General features: G+C 36.1%; 1 protein-coding gene across 1 annotated transcript in view; it reads right to left on the bottom strand.

The window, feature by feature from the left end:
• Positions 1-7,338: 7,338 nt before the first annotated feature.
• The window catches only part of adss1 (adenylosuccinate synthase 1), a 35,435-nt gene continuing 19,314 nt past the window's right edge, over positions 7,339-23,459 (bottom strand). The window contains exons 8-13 of the mRNA XM_079833200.1: positions 23,299-23,425; positions 17,388-17,542; positions 15,496-15,620; positions 12,036-12,133; positions 8,257-8,406; positions 7,339-7,684 (exon numbers count right to left, since the gene is read on the bottom strand). Of these exons, the coding sequence (XP_079689326.1) occupies positions 7,632-7,684; positions 8,257-8,406; positions 12,036-12,133; positions 15,496-15,620; positions 17,388-17,542; positions 23,299-23,425 (708 nt within the window). The 3' untranslated portion in view covers positions 7,339-7,631. The remainder of the gene's footprint in view (positions 7,685-8,256; positions 8,407-12,035; positions 12,134-15,495; positions 15,621-17,387; positions 17,543-23,298; positions 23,426-23,459) is intronic.

Here is a 23,459-nt window from a genome sequence, read left to right as displayed (position 1 = left end):
GACATGCTGGGTCAGCAGTATATAGTCCAACGAATGGGGTAATATGTCAGGAAAGAATAACAGATCATTTATCAGTATACACAACAGAGCTGGTTGCAATTTTGTTAGCCTTGGAGTGGGTAGAGGGAAATGATTTAAATAACTCAGTGATTATATCTGATAGTTATTCAGCTTTAGAAAGTATGAAATCTGGGAAATCTATAAGAAATGATATAATTCATAAGATTTGTATGGTTTTGTATAAGTTAAATGCAAAGGATTTAAAAATCATCCAAAAATCAAAAATGTTGGAGTGAAAGGGAATGAGGAGGTTGATAAACTTGCAAAACAAACTGTGAAACACAATAGAATATTACAAGTACCATATAGTAAATCTGAAGCTAAAATGTTTATTAAAGCATATGCAAGATCAACATGGCAGGAGTATTGGGTGGGTCATGAAAATGGGAGACATTTATATAATATACAACCAGAAGTAGATATAGGAAGGACAGAGTGTAGGAGTAGAAGAGAGGAAAGTATAATTACACGGTTAAGAATAGGACACACAGGGCTCAATTCTTCATTGAAGATAATAGGGAAACATCCAACAGGGAAATGCCAACATTGTAGTCATTTAGAAACTGTAGAGCATATTTTATTTCATTGCACAAAGTACAGCCAAGAAAGAAACCAGCTTTTTCAGTCTCTCAGAATGGTCAATCAGAATAATTTTACAATGCAAGGTTTATTAGGGAAAACATCCAGTAACATTTATCAATTTGTTATTAAGTTTCTGAGAGACACAGACTTAGACAAAAGGATTAAATTTTTTTTAGTTAAGTTAAGTTCCAATATCTCCTGATTCACACACCAGTCCAGTCGGTGGCGGTAATGCACTGTTAAGTTGGTTTGCCAACCGCCATAAAAAACTAAAGAAGAAGAAGAAGAATTACTGCAACTGCCGCTTATTTTTTTGAATTTCGCGGCCTAAAATGGCTGATTTTGCGGCGGCTTTTCTCACATTTCGCGGTATTTCAGTGAGAATTTAACATTTGTATTACTTTTCTGACCTCAAGAACCACTGGGCTCTCTAATTTCTAAAAGGAGAACATTGTTAATAACTTACACAATATTTTATTTCAAATGTAACACCAAATAAAACAAACAAAATCAATAAAACGTTATACTTCAGTGTTTCCCTCAGGATTTTATGAAGCTATGGAGGCATAGGGGGGTCTGGGGGCATTTGCTCCCCCTAATGAAAATTAAAGGTAGCCTATATCAATTTAGTATATATTATGTATCATGTATCAGTGTTTATTATTATCATTTGAACCTGAAAAAAACTGCTTTATACTGCTTGTTCAAATTGCTTAATTAAAATGAGCTAAAGCAACACAACTGCTATACATTTTGTCCTAACTTAATTTGATTGTGTTCAATCCACAAATCTAATTGAAGTTCACTTAATCCGTTTGTGTTGAGATTACATTAATAATTTGTGCTGAAACTGGGCATTTGTGCATTTACTGAAACTGGGCGTGGCTTGTTAGTTTCCCAGCATGCTTTGCATATGACTAAATCAAGAGGGAGTAAATGTTATTATTTTATATGTATAAGTTATTCTATGTATTTTTGAGCAAAATAATTGTGTTTAATATTATGTTGTGGAGAAGAGCGGAGCATTTGCTGTGGACTAACACAAATAATGTCACAACGGCTTAACATTAGAGATGCTAATGTGTGCTATTGCTAGCTAAAAGTTTGTCAAGCTAGTGCAGAATTATAATTCAGTTGTGTAATTCACTTCTTTTTCAACTATTGTTTCAACATTTCAAACCTGTAGGCTACACTTATTGTTTTCTCCGGTCAAATTTTAACCGGTCCAATCAGCGAACAGAGGGAGTGGCTGAGAACGATGATGTTGATGTTGTGCGCTAGTTTGAGATGACATACGTCACGACCAAACGTTAGTGATTGGCTCTGGGCAGATCCAATAGTGTTAAACTTCAGCAGAGTTCCCGCCTTTAAGGAAGTGAACATTGCGAGTGCTAAAATGTATGGTATGAATGTAGTATTAAAGGGGGGGGGGGACACTCAGTTTCAGTCAGTCTCATGTCAATCTTGAGTACCTATAGAGTAGCATTGCATCCTGCATATCTCCGAAAAGTCTTTATTTTTATTATAATTATTAAAGAAAGATGCGCTGTTCCGAGTCTTTCCGGAAAAAGCCGTGCGGCTGGGGGCGTGTCGTGTGGGCGGAGCTAAAGAATGTCGAGCGCGCGCCGCTGTTACTGTGTTGAGTGCGTCTGAAAGCTGCGTCATCCCTAAAAGCGGGAAAAAACTTTATTCAACATAAAAAATGGCTTTTAATCAGATACAGCCATACATCTATGATCCGGAATCAGACCCAGAGGCTGAAGTTGAACAGGAGCAGCAGCAAAAACGACTAGAGCAGGACATCTCTATGTGGTATAAGTTACACTAACTATATAATATGCTTAGCGGCTTGTGTTATTTACACATTTATACTTTAATTATATTGTGTGTGTGTTTACGCGTGGTTTGTGTAGACATGATTTGTAGTAAGTGGACTGGTTTTGCGCGTTAGGCTAGTGTTTACATAGAAAGACATGGAATAGTAGCGCATTTGAATGAAGAAGCGCGCTTATTTAGTTCAACATATTTCCCCATTCTTTGTGTATTGTTGTTTGGAGTGCTTTTACAATACACAAACATACACATATAGTGGCCAGCTAAACAAATGTACACACACTATACATCGCATGCTCCATTGATCAATACGTGGTCATGTTTGGGCTACTTGATGGGCATAGGCAAAAACAGACATTTGAAGCAGTCTTACTCACTGCCTGCGGTTCCAACGTTGGGACCTTTATCGTTGGGACCGCTCCATCCTTCAGTATTAGGCGATTTGAAAATCCGGAAAAGCAAATTCCATCCACTTTTGCCTTAACGCGGGGTTATTTGGCTACGAGCCAGCGCTTTGATGGGCGTAGCCTATTGCTTTCACGCTCTCTCTCTCTCTCGCGCGCGCTCTTCCGGTAGAATTGTCCGTACGGCCCATACAAGGAAATTCCGCCCTGTTGACGTCAAGCGGACCCATGATCGAAAAAAACTTTCCGAAACTTATGACTAACAGGAAGTACTAATTTTGGCAAAGAAATACTCCCATCAAACGTCCACCTTAGCTTTTGAAACTGTGTCCATGTTTAGCATGGGAATCCAAGTCTTTAACAGTGCAAAAAGATCAGTATGCATGAAACAGCATTTCACCCCCCCTTTAATGTAGACACTTTACATAGTACATTTGCCATATTGTAATCATAGATGTATATAAACAGAATCCTCATTAGCGGCCGTCCGCCATATTGGACCGATGGAATGCGGGTTCTACATATACATCGCTATGGTCATAATCATGTGACCTACCAGCGTAAGTGGACTTTATGACAGATGAAATAGACACTCTATTGCCAAAAGTGTTGTGACGCCTGTCTTTACACACACATGAGCTTCCCATTGTTAATCTGTGGGGTTTATTATGAAGCTCTAACAGCTCCAGCTCTTCTTTCCTCAGGGTTTAGGAGTGTGTTTATGGTGGCACTGATGCTGGACGAGAAGGCCTGACTCTCAGTCTCCGCTCTAATTCATCCCAAAGCTGTTCTATCAGTCATGCTGGGACAGGAAGGGGCCGTCCCCAAACTGTTCCCACAAAGTTGGGAGCATGAAATTGTCCAAAATGTCTTGGTGAAGCATTAAAGGGATAGTTCACCCAAAAATGAAAATTAGCCCATAATTTACTCTCCCTCAAGTCATCCTAGGTGTGTATGACATTCTTCTCTCAGATGAATAAAATCTGAGTTATATTACAAAAGTCCAGGCTAATCCAAACATTATAATAGCAGTTTTTGAAGTCCATAAAAGTGCATCTATCCATCATCTAACTGCTCCACGCGGCTCTGGGGTGTTAAAGGTCTCGTGTTTTTTGAAGCTTTGATTGTGTTTACAGTGTGCAATATAACATGTGTTCATGTTTCGCGTGTAAAAAAACAGTATTTTTCACACAATTTACTTATCTGCGTTGTTTTCACTGTCCTCAAAACGGCCTGAGAATTTCCTCGTTCTATGAAGTCCCTCCTTCAGAAACACGTAACGAGTTCTGATTGGGCCAGCGGTTCCCGTGTTGTGATTGGACAGCATCTTAGCGCATGTTACCCGGAAAGGTCACGCCTCTTACCATAACGGAGAGATGAACATGCTCAAACTACAGCCCCTGAAGGCCAAACAAAGGTGATTTGACTCCGGGATGAAAATAACAGCGTCTACAGTCTACAGTATCATACAGTCATTGCTGGAGAGGGTTCAAATATGAAAAAAGGCTGGAAAACTGAAGAATGTGCAGGAGCTGGAGGATTTTTCTGAAGAACATTGGGCAGTTTAACTGCTCAGGACAAACAAGAGACTCAAGAACAACCATCACACACACACACACACACACGTGGATCATCCAGGGAACGACATACACACACACACGCACGCACGCACGCACACACACACACACACACACACACACACACACACACACACACACACACACACACACACACACACACACACACACACACACACACACACACACACACACACACACACACACACACACACACACACACACACACACACACTGCCCCTAAACCTACCCCTCACAGGAGACTGTGCAGTTCACTTTATGTGAAAAAAACCTCATTCTGTGATTTATAAGCATTTTGAAAAGTGAGGACATGGGGAACGTCCTCATATTTCACCCTCTTTTTGTAATACCTGTGTCATTATACACATTTGTGTCCTGATATTTTACAAAAACATGCCCACACACACACACACACAGCCGTGGATCATCCAGGGAACGACACACGCACACACACACACACACACACACACACACACACACACACACACACACACACACACACACACACACACACACACACACACACACACACACACACACACACACACACACACACACACACACACACACACACACACACACAGCTGTGGATCATCCAGGGAACGACACACAGCACTGAGAATCAATGGTTCAGAAACTTTTTATCAGGGTTATTTTAATAAATTCAGCTATTTTTTTGTCTTGTGGACTGTATGTAAAAAAACATGTATGTAAAATATCTTATTCAGGACAGCACTAAATAAAAAATAACATGCATTTTGTAAGATCTCTCTTATTTAGTTACAATTATTCCCATTTTCACAGATTCTGCAAGCGGTTCACAAACTTTTTCATGTATCTAATGCAGTGACTTTTAAGCAGAGGTGGGTAGAGTAGACAAAATCTGTACTCAAGTAAAAGTAAAAGTACTTACGGAAATATTTACTAAAGTAAAAGTAACACCCGTAATAGTTACTTGAGTAAGAGTAAGAAAGTATTCAATGAAAAAACTACTCTAGTAGCTAGTTACTAGTTTATTTTTAGATTGATAAGAAGCAAAAACCCTGAATTTTAGACCACTTGGAGAGCTTTCACACACTTCTCCTTGAAAGGTTGACCTCTCCAAATATATATGCGTGCGTGTGTGTGTGTGTGTGTGTGTGTGTGTGTGTGTGATTAATGGTTAAACAGTGTAAATTAATGGTGTGCTGGGCTAACTAGAGCTCTTTTTAAAACATACTTCGTTCTTATATTTTATAAGTATATGCATTCTTTAGGTGGGAATAAAATACAATCCCGTTTTTATTTGTATGTATTTTCTCCACTTCAGACAGGTGTCTGTCCGGATGTGTGTATAAATGCAAGACGTCATTAGGCTATTCAATTTGTTTCGTTTTGTGAAGAAAAAAAAACCCCCGGATATGTGCAGATGTGAACGCTTGTTCGTGGACGTGAGTTGTTTGGAGGATAGGAGGCCTTATTTAAAAATAAATAAAATAAAAATAAAATGAATTATTACCATTTGACAGTAGCGGAGGAACGCCACTGAATGTAACAAAGTAAAAGTACAGTTTTTTTCACAAGAAATGTACTTGAGTAAGAGTAAAAGTTCCCATCTTTAAATATACTCTAAAAGTACAAGTTACTCCAGTAAATGTAACGAAGTAAATGTAATTCATTACTATTCACCTCTGCTTTTAAGCATGTTATAAGCAGTGTTGGGGTTACTTTGAAAAGTAATGCATTACAATATTGCGTTACTCCCTTAAAAAGTAACTAATTGAGTTACTTAGTTACTTTTTAAGAAAAGTAATGCATCACGTTACTTTTGCGTTACTTTTTCTCACCTGGGCTGGTCTTGTTTTTGTTTATAACAAAAAAGTTATATTTTTCTGCAACGGTAAAGACCTCTTCATACCAAAATGTAAATAATAAGCCCCAGGTTGAGGTAAAAATGCAGATTCCCGCATGAACACTAGAGGGCGCAGCTCTGGATAATGGAGGAAGAGGACGCAGGAGAAAAAGTTTTACCAATAACAACAAAAAATCTAGTAATTTTCATCATCAAAGGTCAGCAGCAAGACATTGGTAAATTAAATATAAAGGTAGATTAAGCATAAAAATAGTTGTTTTATTTAACATTTAATTATTGGAGGTTTGCATAGTACTCTGACTTTGCATTTGACTGATTTTATTCATTTTGAGGAGTACAGAATCTTTATTGTGCAAGTGAGATTAATAAATGCTCACATTTAGTCTGGAACTACAATAACCATCATGTTCACACACACACACACACACACACGCCTCTGCACTTATTTTTCTCAACATGGGGACAGGAGAGCTGTCAGTCAAATGAATGTGAAAAAGTAACTTGCGTTACTTTTTTGAAAAAGTAACTAGGATATTTTGTTGTAAATTTGAAAAGTAATGCGTTACTTTACTAGTTACTTGGAAAAAGTAATATTATTACGTAACTCAAGTTACTTGTAATGCGTTACCCCAACACTGGTTATAAGTGTGTTTCACAGTATGTATGCAGGCCAAAAGTTACATTTCGCACACCCACTGTCTGTTTATGTGACTTGCCCTTTCCCTCATTCCTGACTGAATTCAGTTCCCAGACAGTCGAAACGGCCCTACAGTTCCTCTGAGATCAGATCATCTTGGCATAGAGGAGAAGAACACCGTGTTCCCTATCCCAATCTATTCCTGACGCAGCTAATGGAGCGCCTAAGCTAATTATATCTGACAAAACGCCGGGAACGCTTGATATGACAGAAGCCTATGAATAAATCTGCTAAATCAATTAGCATCCGGACATGTTTTTAAAGAGCAGCACCATCTTATTCTGGATCAAGAAATGAGATAGACAACCGAACTCTGCACAGTTTCAATTTATGGAAACAATACAGTGCAATTCTACAACATAAGGAAACGCCACTTTGACAAACAGGGTCAATTGAATCCCCCAAAAAACTGCATTAGAGCCACTATGAACGAATGGTGTAAACGTGTGGTGATGATCAGCCGCCCATCTGAGAGACAGACAGAGCGATCATTATAATGCCAGGACATGAAGATGCTCTTCTATCAAGTGTTTTCTGGATAAATGGACGCCAAGGGTTCCACTGTGCCGACCGTCTTCGGTTGCATCGCCGCGATCCCAGAACGTCTAGAACATCTGGATCATGCATTCTCTGGATTTCCCAACGCCGACCCACTTAACTGTGTGGAAGAGATTCAAAACGGGAGTTTTAGTTCATGCTGTAAAGCAGTTTATATACATCATAGATATACATAATAAAGGCTAGATGTCTCGTCCGCTGCTGGCCAATGGAGGTCGACATCCACACCTGGCGGCCATTTTGTCACAGTCAGCTCGCTCACTCCTAACATTGTGTTTTAATGGTGCATACTTTTAAAATAACCATAACTTGCTCAATTTTCTACCGAACTGTTTGGTTTGTTATAAACGTCAGAGATGTAGTTATGACACTGCATACTTATGAATAATTATTCATAATTTGTTCACGCATCCAGAATTATAGCCACGTTAATAACGTTTGTAAGAAACCAAACCATTTGTAAATCCGTCCAGATTTCATCGAGATAAGAGTATTTGTGTTCAGATCACTCGCATTACACCAGTGACAAGATGGCCGCCAGAAAGCTTGCCTGTGACAAGATGGCCGCCAGAAAGCTTGCCTGTGACAAGATGGCCGCCGGTGATGACGTTAGAGACTCCGCCATAAGACATCTAGCCTTTATTATGTATATCTATGGGTGGGATGACTTACTAGGGACGTTGATGTGATTCTCCAGGAAGCGGATGTAGTTCTGGGCTTTAGGAGGAAGATCGTTCCACTTCCTGGCCGCTGAAGTATCCGTCTTCCATCCGGGAAAAGTCTCGTATTCAACCTCCACCTTCTGCAGAACCTCCAAGTTGGCTAAGATAAGAGAGAGAATCAGTAATAAAGTGCTCATCAGTGAATCAGTGATTCAAACCGTCACATGATTTCAGTGAACGAAGTTCTGCTTTGACCAGCAAGTTTTGAGCGCTTCAAAACTGTGAATTGTTTTAAGAAGGAATTGGTTCAATTGGTTCAAAGCTTTGTTTTCCCGTCACATGTTTCAAACCAACATATACTGTTCACTATTGCACGATTTAGCACATTGATAGCATGCTGTTAACATGAATAGCATGTTTCTAACATAATTTAACACATTGTTAGCATGCTGTTAACATGATTAGCATGTTTATAACATGATTTAACACATTCATGCTGTTAACATGATTAGCATGTTTCTAACATGATTTAGCTCATTGATAGCATGCTGTTAACATGATTAGCATGTTTCTAATATGATTTAGCACATTGATAGCATGCTGTTAACAAGATTACCATGTTTCTAACATGATTTAACACATTGATAGCATGTTGTTATCATGATTAGCATGTTTCTAACATGATCTAGCACATTGATAGCATGTTGTTAACATGATTAACATGTTTCTAACATGATTTAACACATTGTTAGCATGCTGTTAACATGATTAGCATGTTTCTAACATGTTTTAGCTCATTGATAGCATGCTGTTAACATGATTAGCATGTTTCTAACATGATTTAGCTCATTGATAGCATGCTGTTAACATGATTAGCATGTTTCTAATATGATTTAGCACATTGATAGCATGCTGTTAACAAGATTACCATGTTTCTAACATGATTTAACACATTGATAGCATGTTGTTATCATGATTAGCATGTTTCTAATATGATTTAGCACATTGATAGCATGCTGTTAACACGATTAACATGTTTCTAACATGATTTAACACATTGTTAGTATGCTGTTAACATGATTAGCATGTTTCTAACATGTTTTAGCTCATTGATAGCATGCTGTTAACATGATTAGCATGTTTCTAACATGATTTAGCACATTGATAGCATGCTGTTAGCAAGATTACCAAGTTTCTAACATGATTTAACACATTGATAGCATGTTGTTATCATGATTAGCATGTTTCTAACATGATTTAACACATTGATAGCATGCTGTTAGCATGATTAGCATGTTTCTAACATGATTTAACACATTGATAGCATGTTGTTATCATGATTAGCATGTTTCAAACATGATTTAACACATTGATAGCATGCTGTTAGCATTATAAGTATATTTCTAACATGATTTAACACATTGATAGCATGCTGTTAACATGATTAGCATGTTTCTAACATGATTTAGCTCATTGATAGCATGCTGTTAACATGATTAGCATGTTTCTAATATGATTTAGCACATTGATAGCATGCTGTTAACAAGATTACCATGTTTCTAACATGATTTAACACATTGATAGCATGTTGTTATCATGATTAGCATGTTTCTAACATGATCTAGCACATTGATAGCATGTTGTTAACATGATTAACATGTTTCTAACATGATTTAACACATTGTTAGCATGCTGTTAACATGATTAGCATGTTTCTAACATGTTTTAGCTCATTGATAGCATGCTGTTAACATGATTAGCATGTTTCTAACATGATTTAGCTCATTGATAGCATACTGTTAACATGATTAGCATGTTTCTAATATGATTTAGCACATTGATAGCATGCTGTTAACAAGATTACCATGTTTCTAACATGATTTAACACATTGATAGCATGTTGTTATCATGATTAGCATGTTTCTAATATGATTTAGCACATTGATAGCATGCTGTTAACACGATTAACATGTTTCTAACATGATTTAACACATTGTTAGTATGCTGTTAACATGATTAGCATGTTTCTAACATGTTTTAGCTCATTGATAGCATGCTGTTAACATGATTAGCATGTTTCTAACATGATTTAGCACATTGATAGCATGCTGTTAGCAAGATTACCAAGTTTCTAACATGATTTAACACATTGATAGCATGTTGTTATCATGATTAGCATGTTTCTAACATGATTTAACACATTGATAGCATTCTGTTAGCATGATTAGCATGTTTCTAACATGATTTAACACATTGATAGCATGTTGTTATCATGATTAGCATGTTTCAAACATGATTTAACACATTGATAGCATGCTGTTAGCATTATAAGTATATTTCTAACATGATTTAACACATTGATAGCATGCTGTTAGCATGATTAGCATGTTTCTAACATGATTTAACACATTGATGTCAAGTTTTAACACATTGCTAACTTGATTTAGCACATTGATAACATGCTGTTAACACGATTCACATTTTTCTAACATGATTTAACACATTGCTAGCATGAATAAGCAGGTTGTTAATATGTTTTAACACATTGCTAGCATGAATAAACAGGTTGCTAATATGTTTTAACACATTGCTAATATTTTTAATGTTGGTAACATGCATTAGCATGTTGGTAGCATGTTTTAACCATGTTGTTAGCATTAACAAGTACATTGCTAGCATGGATAAGCATTTGTTGCTAATATGTTTTAGCACATTGCTAGCATTTTTAATGTTGCTAGCATGTTTTACCATGTTTGCTAGCATAAACAAGTACATTTCTAGCATTAATAAGCATGTTGCTAATATGTTTTAGCACATTTCTAAACTTTTTTTAATGTTGTTAACATGCATTAGCACACATGGCTAGTATAATTTTATTTTAATGTTTAATGTTTGCTAGCATTTTTAATATGTTGTTAACATAATTTAACATTTTGCTAGCATGATTAAACATGTTGCTAATATGTTTAAACATGTTGTTAGCATTATTAAGTATCTTGCTAGCATGAATAAGCATGTTTTGCTAGTAAGTTTTAACACATTGCTAGTATTAATTATCACACATATTAAAGCATGTTTTCACACATTTTTAGGATAATTAAGCTAGCATGAATTATCACACTGCTAGGATATTTTAGCACATTCTTAACATAATTTAACATTTTGCTAGCATGATTAAACTTGTTTTGCTAGTATGTTGTTAGCATTATTAAGAATCTTGCAAGCATGTTTTAGCACATTGCTAGCATGAAGAAGCATGTTTTGCTAGCAAGTTTTAGTACATTGCTAGCATGAATTAGCACACATATTAAAGCATGTTTTTACACATTGTTAGTATACTTTATCATGTTGCTAGCATTTTTTATGTTTGCTAACATTAATTAGCATGTTTACTAGCATGTTTTATCATGTTGTTAACATAAACAGTACATTGCTAGCATGACTTAACATGCTGCTAGAATATTTTAGCACATTACTAACATAATTTAACATGTTGCTAGCATGATGTTGTTGGCAGTTTTAAAACATTGCTAGCATGAAATAGTACACATTGCTAGCATGTTTTTACACACTGTTAGTATGATTTCACGTTTGCTAGCAGTTTTAATATGTTGCTAACATGAATTAGCATGTTTTGTCATGTTGTTAGCATAAATTAACAGATGACAGTATTAGATGTTAAAACATTTGCTATTGGTTTGTAAAAGGTTTTTTTTATTGCATGTTTTTTTTTTTGTTACTCTGCGAAACTGCTCATAACACTCCTGTAACATATCATGTTAACTTTACCTGGGAAATATGGGACTCTTTTGCCGTTGATCTTATAAGCCACACCCACTTTAATTTCATCCAAAACATCAAGGATGTCCAGTTTAGTCAAAGCAATGCTGAAGAAAGACAGAAAACAACCATTGCAAAATCACTGAAATGCTTCACATTTATTGTTGGGAATTCTTTAGCACATTGTATGCAAAATCCCTGTGTTTATTTCTGGATGTCTCTCTGGTGTACACAAGCAATGCCATGAGGTCATGTGAAAATCATACGGCATGCTACTGTTTCTTGTTATAAACTATATCACATAATAACCAGAAAGTAAAATTTGTTAGGACAGACATTGTTGGCTTGACATAGTTAAGTGGAGAGACATTGCTAGCATTAATTAGCATGTTGTTATCATGTTTTAACATTGCTAGCATGTTTTAGCATGTTGCAACCATGAATTAACATATTGTTAATTGTTTCTAGCATTATTTATCACATTAATAGCATTCTGTTAGCATTATTAGCATGTTTATAGCATGATTTAAGACATTGATGTCAAGTTTGAACACATTGCTAGCATGATTTAGCACATTGATAACATGCTGTTAACATGATTAGCATGTTTCTAACACGATTTAAAACATTGTCAGCATTCTGTTAGCATGATTACCATGTTTCTAACAGGATTTAGCACCCTGCTAGCACACTGTTATCATGATTAGCATGTTTTCTAACATGATATAACACATAGATAGCATGTTTTAACACATTGCTAGCATTAATTAGCATGTTGTTAGCATAATTAGCCTGTTTGCTAGCATGTTGTCCAAGGATAGTCATCAAGCTAGTGATAGGCAGCTTAAATACTCTATAAGTCTTATTGTGGAAAAGTTTTGACCCCCTGAAAGTCTAATGTGGCGTTCACACCGGACGCGATTCACGCGAAGGTGGACGCGTGTACATTTTGAGTTTACTCGCGCGAATCGCGCATGACATTCACTGCACAACAGATGCGAATTCGCGTCATGGGCGGGGCTTCCGCCAGCAGCTCGTCTCGTTGAGAAATGGCTGACATGGGCTGTGTTTACATGTCTTTTTTTTTGTTCATATCTACTGTTAATGTGTGACAAAACGTAGTTTTAAACTTTTTCAGTCGATAATGTAGTTGTTTAAAGCTCAAATCTGTGGTTTATTTACATAAACAGTGCCTATTTGAACATTTTATCTGCCGTTGTCGGAGCTGTGAGCTCCAGCGGACAGCGCGCTCAGCGCACGTGAAAGCCGGCGAGGGCAACCTTTCCTCGGCCAGTCCTTCTGCCGTCTGCCGCTGACTCTGATGTCTCTGTGGCGTCTCGAGCTATAATTCGTCTTGTAACGGCCGATCTTTGGTCTCATGGATCTATAATTTGTTCCCTGGCAAATCGTTTAGGCTGAGGGCAAAGTGAAGTTTCATTACTTTATATTTTTAGGCTATAACTGTACGTTGCAGTTGTAACGTTAGCCTACTAGCGCTGACTTTGAATGTTTGACTGCATTGTTTGCTTTATTTCATGTATAGCTTGTTATACATTACTTATACTTTTGTATTATTGATCATACATAAACTTGCATTTAACAAAAAGAGACTGAGTTGTGTTTCATGTCATTTAATGTTATCACAGTGATAATCATATTGTCTGAACCAGATATTAAAGGGGGGGGGGGACACTCAGTTTCAGTCAGTCTCATGTCAATCTTGAGTACCTATAGAGTAGCACTGCATCCTGCATATCTCCGAAAAGTCTTTATTTTTATTATAATTATAAAAGAAAGATGCGCTGTTCCGAGTCTTTCCGGAAAAAGCCGTGCGGCTGGGGGCGTATCGTGTGGGCGGAGCTAAAGAATGTCGAGCGCGCGCCGCTGTTACTGTGTTGAGTGCGTCTGAAAGCTGCGTCATCCCTAAAAGCGGAAAAAAACTTTATTCAACATAAAAAATGGCTTTTAATCAGATACAGCCATACATCTATGATCCGGAATCAGACCCAGAGGCTGAAGTTGAACAGGAGCAGCAGCAAAAACGACTAGAGCAGGACGTCGACTATGTGGTATAAGTTACACTAACTATATAATATGTTTAGCGGCTTGTGTTATTTAGAACACCATGTCAAGCGCGAGTGTTACAATGTGTGTGTGTGTGTGTGTGTGTGTGTGTGTGTATGTGTGTGTGTGTTTACGCGTGGTTTGTGAAGACATGATTTGTAGTAAGCGGACTGGTTTTGCGCGTCAGGCTAGTGTTTACATAGAAAGACATGGAATAGTAGCGCATTTGAATGAAGAACCGCGCTTATTTAGTTCAACATATTTCCCCATTCTTTGTGTATTGTTGTTTGGAGTGCTTTTACAATACACAAACATACACATATAGTGGCCAGCTAAACAAATGTACACACACTATACATCGCATGCTCCATTGATCAATACGTGATCATGTTTGGGCTAACGTTACTTGATGGGCATAGGCAAAAACAGACATTTGAAGCAGTCAAACCTGCGGTTCCAACGTTGGGACCTTTATCGTTGGGACCGCTCCATCCTTCAGTATTAGGCGATCTGAAAATCCGGCGTCGAACTGGGCCTTGTTTATAAAACAATCGGCACCGAAATGCAGGGAACAGACATAAATATTTGCGCAACTCAGTTGTTGATCCGGAAAAGCAAATTCCATCTGTACGAGCCAGCGCTTTGATGGGCGTAGCCTATTGCTTTCACGCTCTCTCTCTCTCTCGCGCGCGCTCTTCCGGTAGAATTGTCCGTACGGCCCATACAAGGAAATTCCGCCCTGTTGACGTCAAGCGGACCCATGATCGAAAAAAACTTTCCGAAACTTATGACTAACAGGAAGTACTAATTTTGGCAAAGAAATACTCCCATCAAACGTCCACCTTAGCTTATGAAACGGTGTCCATGTTTAGCATGGGAATCCAAGTCTTTAACAGTGCCAAAAGATCAGTATGCATGAAACAGCATTTCACCCCCCCTTTAATATACAGATTTTCTCCTCATTGTTGTCACTACTAGAGCAAGCTCCTGATTGGTTAACGCGGCGTGAAATATCCGCCAAAGTTCAGATTTTTCAACTTGAGCGTTTCGCGCGCTTCACGCGATTCGCGCGAATCGCGCGTTCAAAACGCTCAATTCGCGTCCTTCGCGCCGCCTCAATCGCGCGAATCTCGCCGCCTCATTCGCGCGAATCTCGCCGCCTCATTCGCGCGAATCGCGCCGCAGAATGCCATTTCGCGTCTCTGCATTGACTTAACATGTAAATCACTCGCGCGAATCACGCAAATCGCGTCCGGTGTGAACGCACCATAAGACTTTTCGTAGTTTTGATCGTCCGTTTAACAAACATCATACGTCTGAGAAAAGATACAGCACACAGAGTCAGAACAGTCAAGCCAACATAACTAACAATAGTATTGTAGTCCAGTAGGACGGAAATACTCACGCGGTGAATCCGTTGATCATATGAGCATATTTGAGAATAACCAAGTCCAGCCAACCACAGCGTCTCTTTCTGCCCGTGGTCACGCCCACCTCGTGACCTCTGGTCTGCAGCAGCTCACCTATGGCCTGTCCACAGACACATGGAACGGAATGATTGTTTACCACGTTGCTAGCATTAATTAGCACACATTGCTAGCATGTTTTACAGATTGTTAGTATAGTTTTATTTTAATGTATAATGTTTGCTAGCATTTTTAATATGTAGTTAACCTAAATCATTACGTTACTAGCATGAATTAGCACACTGCTAGGATATTTTAGCACATTCTTAACAATTTAACATGATGTTAGAATGATTAAGCATCTTGCTTACATGTTTTAGCACTTTACTAGCATGAATAAGCATTTTTTTGCTAACACGTTTTAGTACATTGCTAGCATGACTTGGCATGCTGCTAGGATATTTTAGCACATTACTAACATAATTTATAACAAATTAACATGTTGCTAGCATGATTAAACATGTTTTTGCAATTTTTTAACACATTGCTAACATGTTTTTACACATTGTTAGTATAATTTGATTTTTATGTATAATGTTTGCTAGCATTATAATGTTGTTAACATAAATCATTACATTACTAGCATGAATTAGCACACTGCTAGGATATTTTAGCACATTCTTAACATAATTGAACATTTTGTTAACATGACATGACATAACATGTTGTTATCATTAATAAGCTTCTTGCTAGCATGTTTTAGCACTTTGCTAGCATGACTTAGCATGCTGCTAGAATATTTTAGCACATTACTAACATAATTTAACATTTTGCTGGCATGATTAAACATGTTGTTGGCTTTTTCAACACATTGCTAGCATAAATGATCAAGTTTTAGTATACTGTTAGCATGAATTAGCACACATATTAAAGCATGTTTTTACACATTGTTAGTATAATTTATCTTGTTAATATTTGTAATGTTTGCTAACATGAATTAGAATGTTACTAGCATGTTTTATCATGTTGTTAGCATTAAAACAGTACATTGCTAGTATGACCTAGCATGCTGCTAGGATATTTTAGCACATTACTAACATAATTTAACATTTTGATAGCACGATTAAACATGTTGACATTTTTTAACACATTGCTAGCATGTTTTTACACATTGTTAGTATAATTTGATTTTAATGTATAATGTTTGCTAGCATTTTTAATGTTGTTAACATAAATCATTACGTTACTAGCATGAATTAGCACACTGCAACGATATTTTAGCACATTCTTAACATAATTTAACATTTTGCTAGCATAATTAAACATGTGGCTAGTATGTTTTAACATGTTGTTAGCAGTATTAAGCTTCTTGCTAGCATGTTTTAGAACTTTGCTAGCATGAATAAGCATGTTTTGCTAACAAATTTTAGTACATTGCTAGCATGACTTAGCATGCTGCTAGAATATTTTAGCACATTACTAACATAATTTAACATTTTGCTAGCATGATTACACGTTGTTGACATTTTTAACACATTGCTAGCATGAATGAGCATGTTTTGCTAGCAAGTTTTAGTACACTGTTAGCATGAATTAGCACACATATTAAAGCATGTTTTTACACATTGTTAGCATTTTACGCATGTTTTTGTTAGCTTGTTTTTACACATTGTTAGTATAATTTATCATGTTGTTAGCATTTTTAATGTTTGCTAACATGAATTAAAATGTTTCTAGCATGTTTTATCATGTTGTTAGCATTAAAACAGTACATTGCTAGTATGACTTAGCATGCTGCTAGGATATTTTAGCACATTACTAACATAATTTAACATGTTGCTAGCATGATGTTGTTGGCATTTTTAATACAGTTCCAGTTCCAGACTCTTACATTGAGCTGTTCTGTGGGAAAGGCTCCTATCCCGACTCTAGTGGTGTAGGCCTTTGATACTCCATACACATCGCCGATGTTTGCGGGAGGGATGCCGAGGCCGGTGCACACGCCTCCCACGGTGCAGTTGGACGATGTCACAAATGGGTATGTTCCTGGAAGGAAGGCAAGCAACCATTATTAAGCATGTTGCTGTCATGTTTTAGCACACTGCTAGCATGAATAAGCATGTTGCTGTCATGTTTTAGCACACTGCTAGCATGATTAAGCAGGTTTCTGTCATGTTTTATCACACTGCTAGCATGATTAAGCAGGTTTCTGTCATGTTTTATCACACTGCTAGCATTATTAAGCAGGGTTCTGTCATGTTTTATCACACTTCTAACATGATTAAGCAGAGTTCTGTCATGTTTTATCACACTGCTAGCATGATTAAGCAGGTTTCTGTCATGTTTTATCACACTGCTAGCATTATTAAGCAGGGTTCTGTCATGTTTTATCACACTGCTAGCATTATTAAGCAGGGTTCTGTCATGTTTTATCACACTTCTAACATGATTAAGCAGAGTTCTGTCATGTTTTATCACACTTCTAACATGATTAAGCATGTTTCTGTTATGTTTTAGCTCATTGATAGCATTATTAAGCATGTTTCTGTCATGTTTTAGCTCATTGCTAGCATTAATAAGCATGTTGCTGTCATGTTTTAGCACACTGCTAGCATGAATAAGCATGTTGCTGTCATGTTTTAGCACACTGTTAGCATGATTAAGCAGGTTTCTGTCATGTTTTATCACACTGCTAGCATGATTAAGCAGGTTTCTGTCATGTTTTATCACACTGCTAGCATTATTAAGCAGGGTTCTGTCATGTTTTATCACACTTCTAACATGATTAAGCATGTTTCTGTTATGTTTTAGCTCATTGATAGCATTATTAAGCATGTTTCTGTCATGTTTTAGCTCATTGCTAGCATTAATAAGCATGTTGCTGTCATGTTTTAGCACACTGTTAGCATTATTAAGCATGTTTCTGTCATGTTTTAGCTCATTGTTAGCATTAATAAGCATGTTTCTGTCATGTTTTAGCACATTACTAGTATGAATTAGCATCTAACTTGCATGTTGTAACATTGTTAACATGATTAATACATTGCTAACATAATTAAGCATGTTGATTGCATGTTTTAACACATTGCTATCATGAATTAGGATCTAGCTAGCATGTTTCAACACATTGCTAACATGATTAATACATTGCTAACATAATTAAGCATGTTTCTGTCATGTTTTAGCTCATTGCTAGCATTAATAAGCATGTTGCTGTCATGTTTATCACACTGCTAACATGATTAAGCATGTTTCTGTCATGTTTTATCACACTGCTAACATGATTAAGCAGGTTTCTGTTATGTTTTATCACACTGCTAACATGATTAAGCATGTTTCTGTCATGTTTTAGCTCATTGTTAGCATTAATAAGCATGTTTCTGTCTTGTTTTATCACACTGCTAACATAATTAAGCATGTTTCTGTCATGTTTTAGCTCATTGCTAACATGATTAAGCAGGTTTCTGTTATGTTTTATCACACTGCTAACATGATTAAGCATGTTTCTGTCATGTTTTAGCTGATTGCTAACATTATTAAGCATGTTTCTGTCATGTTTTAGCACACTGTTAGCATTATTAAGCATGTTTCTGTCATGTTTTAGCTCATTGTTAGCATTAATAAGCATGTTTCTGTCTTGTTTTAGCACATTACTAGTATGAATTAGCATCTAGCTAGCATGTTGTAAGACATTGTCAACATTATTAATACATTACTAGCATGATTAAGCATGTTTCTGTCATGTTTTAGCTCATTGCTAGCATTAATAAGCATGTTGCTGCCATGTTTTATCACACTGCTAACATGATTAAGCATGTTTCTGTCATGTTTTAGCTCATTGCTAGCATTAATAAGCATGTTTCTGTCATGTTTTATCACACTTCTAACATAATTAAGCATGTTTCTGTCATGTTTTAGCTCATTGCTAGCAATAATAAGCATGTTGCTGTCATGTTTTATCACACTGCTATCATGATTAAGCAAGTTTCTGTCATGTTTTATCACACTGCTAACATGATTAAGCATGTTTCTGTCATGTTTTAGCTCATTGTTAGCATTAATTAGCATCTAACTAGCATGTTGTAACACATTGCTAACATGATTAATACATTGCTAACATAATTAAACATGTTGATTGCATGTTTTAACACATTGCTATCACGAATTAGGATCTAGCTAGCATGTTTCAACACATTGCTAACATGATTAATACATTGCTAACATAATTAAGCATGTTTCTGTCATGTTTTAGCTCATTGCTAGCATTAATAAGCATGTTGCTGTCATGTTTTATCACACTGCTAACATGATTAAGCATGTTTCTGTCATGTTTTAGCTCATTGTTAGCATTAATAAGCATGTTTCTGTCTTGTTTTATCACACTGCTAACATGATTAAGCATGTTTCTGTCATGTTTTATCACACTGCTAACATGATTTAGCAGGTTTCTGTTATGTTTTATCACACTGCTAACATGATTAAGCATGTTTCTGTCATGTTTTAGCACACTGTTAGCATTATTAAGCATGTTTCTGTCATGTTTTAGCTCATTGTTAGCATTAATAAGCATGTTTCTGTCTTGTTTTAGCACATTACTAGTATGAATTAGCATCTAGCTAGCATGTTGTAAGACATTGTCAACATTATTAATACATTACTAGCATGATTAAGCATGTTTCTGTCATGTTTTAGCTCTTTGCTAGCATTAATAAGCATGTTGCTGCCATGTTTTATCACACTGCTAACATGATTAAGCATGTTTCTGTCATGTTTTAGCTCATTGCTAGCATTAATAAGCATGTTGCTGTCATGTTTTATCACACTGCTAACATAATTAAGCATGTTTCTGTCATGTTTTAGCTCATTGCTAGCATTAATAAGCATGTTTCTGTCATGTTTTATCACACTTCTAACATAATTAAGCATGTTGCTGTCATGTTTTAGCTCATTGCTAGCAATAATAAGCATGTTGCTGTCATGTTTTATCACACTGCTATCATGATTAAGCAAGTTTCTGTCATGTTTTATCACACTGCTATCATGATTAAGCAAGTTTCTGTCATGTTTTATTACACTGCTAACATGATTAAGCATGTTTCTGTCATGTTTTATCACACTGCTAACATGATTAAGCATGTTTCTGTTATGTTTTATCACCCTGCTAACATGATTAAGCATGTTTCTGTCATGTTTTATCACACTGCTAACATGATTAAGCATGTTTCTGTTATGTTTTATCACCCTGCTAACATGATTAAGCATGTTTCTGTCATGTTTTATCACACTGCTAACATGATTAAGCATGTTGCTGTCATGTTTTATCACACTGCTAACATGATTAAGCATGTTTCTGTCATGTTTTATCACACTGCTAACATGATTAAGCAGGTTTCTGTCATGTTTTATCACACTGCTAAAATGATTAAGCATGTTTCTGTCATGTTTTATCACACTGGTAGCATTATTAAGCATGTTGCAGTCATGTTTTAACACATTACTAGTATGAATTAGCATCTAGCTAGCATGTTGTAACACATTGCTAACATGATTAATACATTGCTAATATGATTAAGCATGTTGATTGCATGTTTTAACACATTGCTTGCATGATTAAGCGTGTTTTGCTAACATGTTTTTACACATTGCTAGTATAATTTTTCATGTTGCTAAGATATTTTAGCACATTCTTAACATTATTTAACTTTTTTACAAGCATGATTAAACATCATGTTGCTAGCATGTTTCAAAATGTTGCTAGCATGATTACACATGTTGCTAGCATGAATTAGCACACATTGCTAATGTTTTTACACACTGTTAAAATAATTAAAAAAAAGTTTAATAGCACTTTTAATGTTGCTAAATATAAATTAGCATGTTTGCTAACATGTTTTATCATGTTGTTATTGTAAATCAGTTCATTGCTAGCATTAATTTTAACAAATTTTTAGCACATTGCTAGCATTAATAAGCACGTTTCTTAAAATGTTTTAGCACATTACTAGCATGAATTAGCACACATTGCTAATGTTTTTACACATTGTTAAAATAATAATGTTGCTAGCATAAATTAGCATGTTTGATAACATGTTTTACCATGTTGTTATTGTAAATCAGTTCATTGCTAGCATTAATTTTAACAAATTTTTAGCACATTGCAAGCATTAATAAGCATGTTTCTTAAAATGTTTTAGCACATTGCTAGCATGAATTAGCACACATTGTTAACATTGTTTTACACACTGCTAGTATTATTCATTTTGATAACATTTTAAATGTTTCTAAATTGAATGAGCATGTTTGCTAGCATGTTTTATCCTGCTGCTAGTGTAAATCCGTACATTGCTAACATGAATGAATTTTAGCAAATTTTTAGCACATTGCTAGCATGAATAAGCATGTTTCTTAACATGTTTCTACACATTGCTAGTATAATTTATGTTGTTAGCTTTTTGAAATATTGCTAACATGAATAAGCATGTTACTAGCATATTTTATTATGTTGCTACCATAAATCTTAACATAATGTAACATTCAGCTAGCATGATTAAACATGTTTGTTAACACGTTTTAACACATTGCTAACATGAACATTGCCAGTATAATTCATCATGATGCTAACATTTTTAATGTTGGTAACATGAATTAGCTTTTTGCAAGCATGTTTTATAATTTTTGCTAACATAAATCAGTATATTGCTAGTATGAATTAGCACAGTGTTAGGATATTTTTCACATTACTAGTATGATTTATCAAGTTACTAGCATTTTAACGTTGCTAGCATGAATTAGCATTTTGATAGAATGTTTTATCATGTTGCTAGCATTAATTAGTAAATCATGATATCAGTGTACTAAAACATGTTAACAACGTACTAATTCATGTTAAAAATGCAAGCAAAATGCATATTAACAACTTGTCAAAGCATGCTAGCACTATGCTAATTAATGCTAGCAATGTGTTAAAACATGTTAGCAATATGATCATTAATGCTAGTAATGTGACAAAACGTGCTAGCAAGATGTTAACAATATGCTAATTAATGCTAGCAATGAGCCAAAATTAGCTAGCAACAGTTAGCAATATGCTAATTATGATGGCTTGTATTTATTATATTGCCAATTTGTGGCACCTTGCTTGCATCATAATAAACATGTTAACATGCTAATTCATGCTAGTGACAGATACTTGGTGGATGAAGCTTTACTCTGTTACTCTATCGTTATTGTATAAAAGTTTATGCTGCTAGAATTTTTAGCACATTCCTAGCATGAATTACCATTTTGCTAAGTCAAGTCAAGTCAAGTCAACTTTATTTATATAGCGCTTTTAACAAAGTAGATTGTTTCAAAGCAGCTTTACAGTGTTAAACAGGAAAATAATGCAGCATAATTTTATTCAGCCATTCTGGAAAAAACGCTGATGTCATCAGCTCATTTAAATTATCATACAGTGACAGTGTGGGCTTTAGATCAATAATTCAATCAGTAATTTAGTTTAAATGGTTAATTTAGTTTATTAGATTTATTTCGATGTTTAGTTGAAAAATTTAGTTAACAATATGCTAACTAGCATATTGCTAACAAGTTTTAACACATTGCTAGTATGAGTTAGCATTCAGCTAGCATGTTTTACTAGCATTATTTAACATTTTGCTAGTATGTTTCAATGCTAGAGACAGGAAGTAAACAAGTGTTACTGACAGACTGTGAAGAGAGGAGCCGCAACAATGGAGAATATGAGGAAATAATCAACATTAAACCTGCCAGAAAATAGTCCCAAGTCTGCAGCATGTCCTTACCAAAGTCAATGTCAAGCAGGGCCGCGTTGGCCCCCTCCACCAGGATTTTCTTTGAGGGTCCGTGGATTGCATCATACATGAAATAGACCCCATCTCTGACCAGGGGCCGGATCCTCTCAGCGTAGTCCTGCAAGCGAGCAGAGGGCGGATCAGAGGCAGCG

The sequence above is a fragment of the Gobio gobio genome (assembly GCF_949357685.1).
Source record: "Gobio gobio genome assembly, chromosome: 13".
In the NCBI taxonomy this organism is placed as follows: domain Eukaryota; kingdom Metazoa; phylum Chordata; class Actinopteri; order Cypriniformes; family Gobionidae; genus Gobio; species Gobio gobio.
This window is presented reverse-complemented; position numbering and strand designations above follow the sequence as displayed.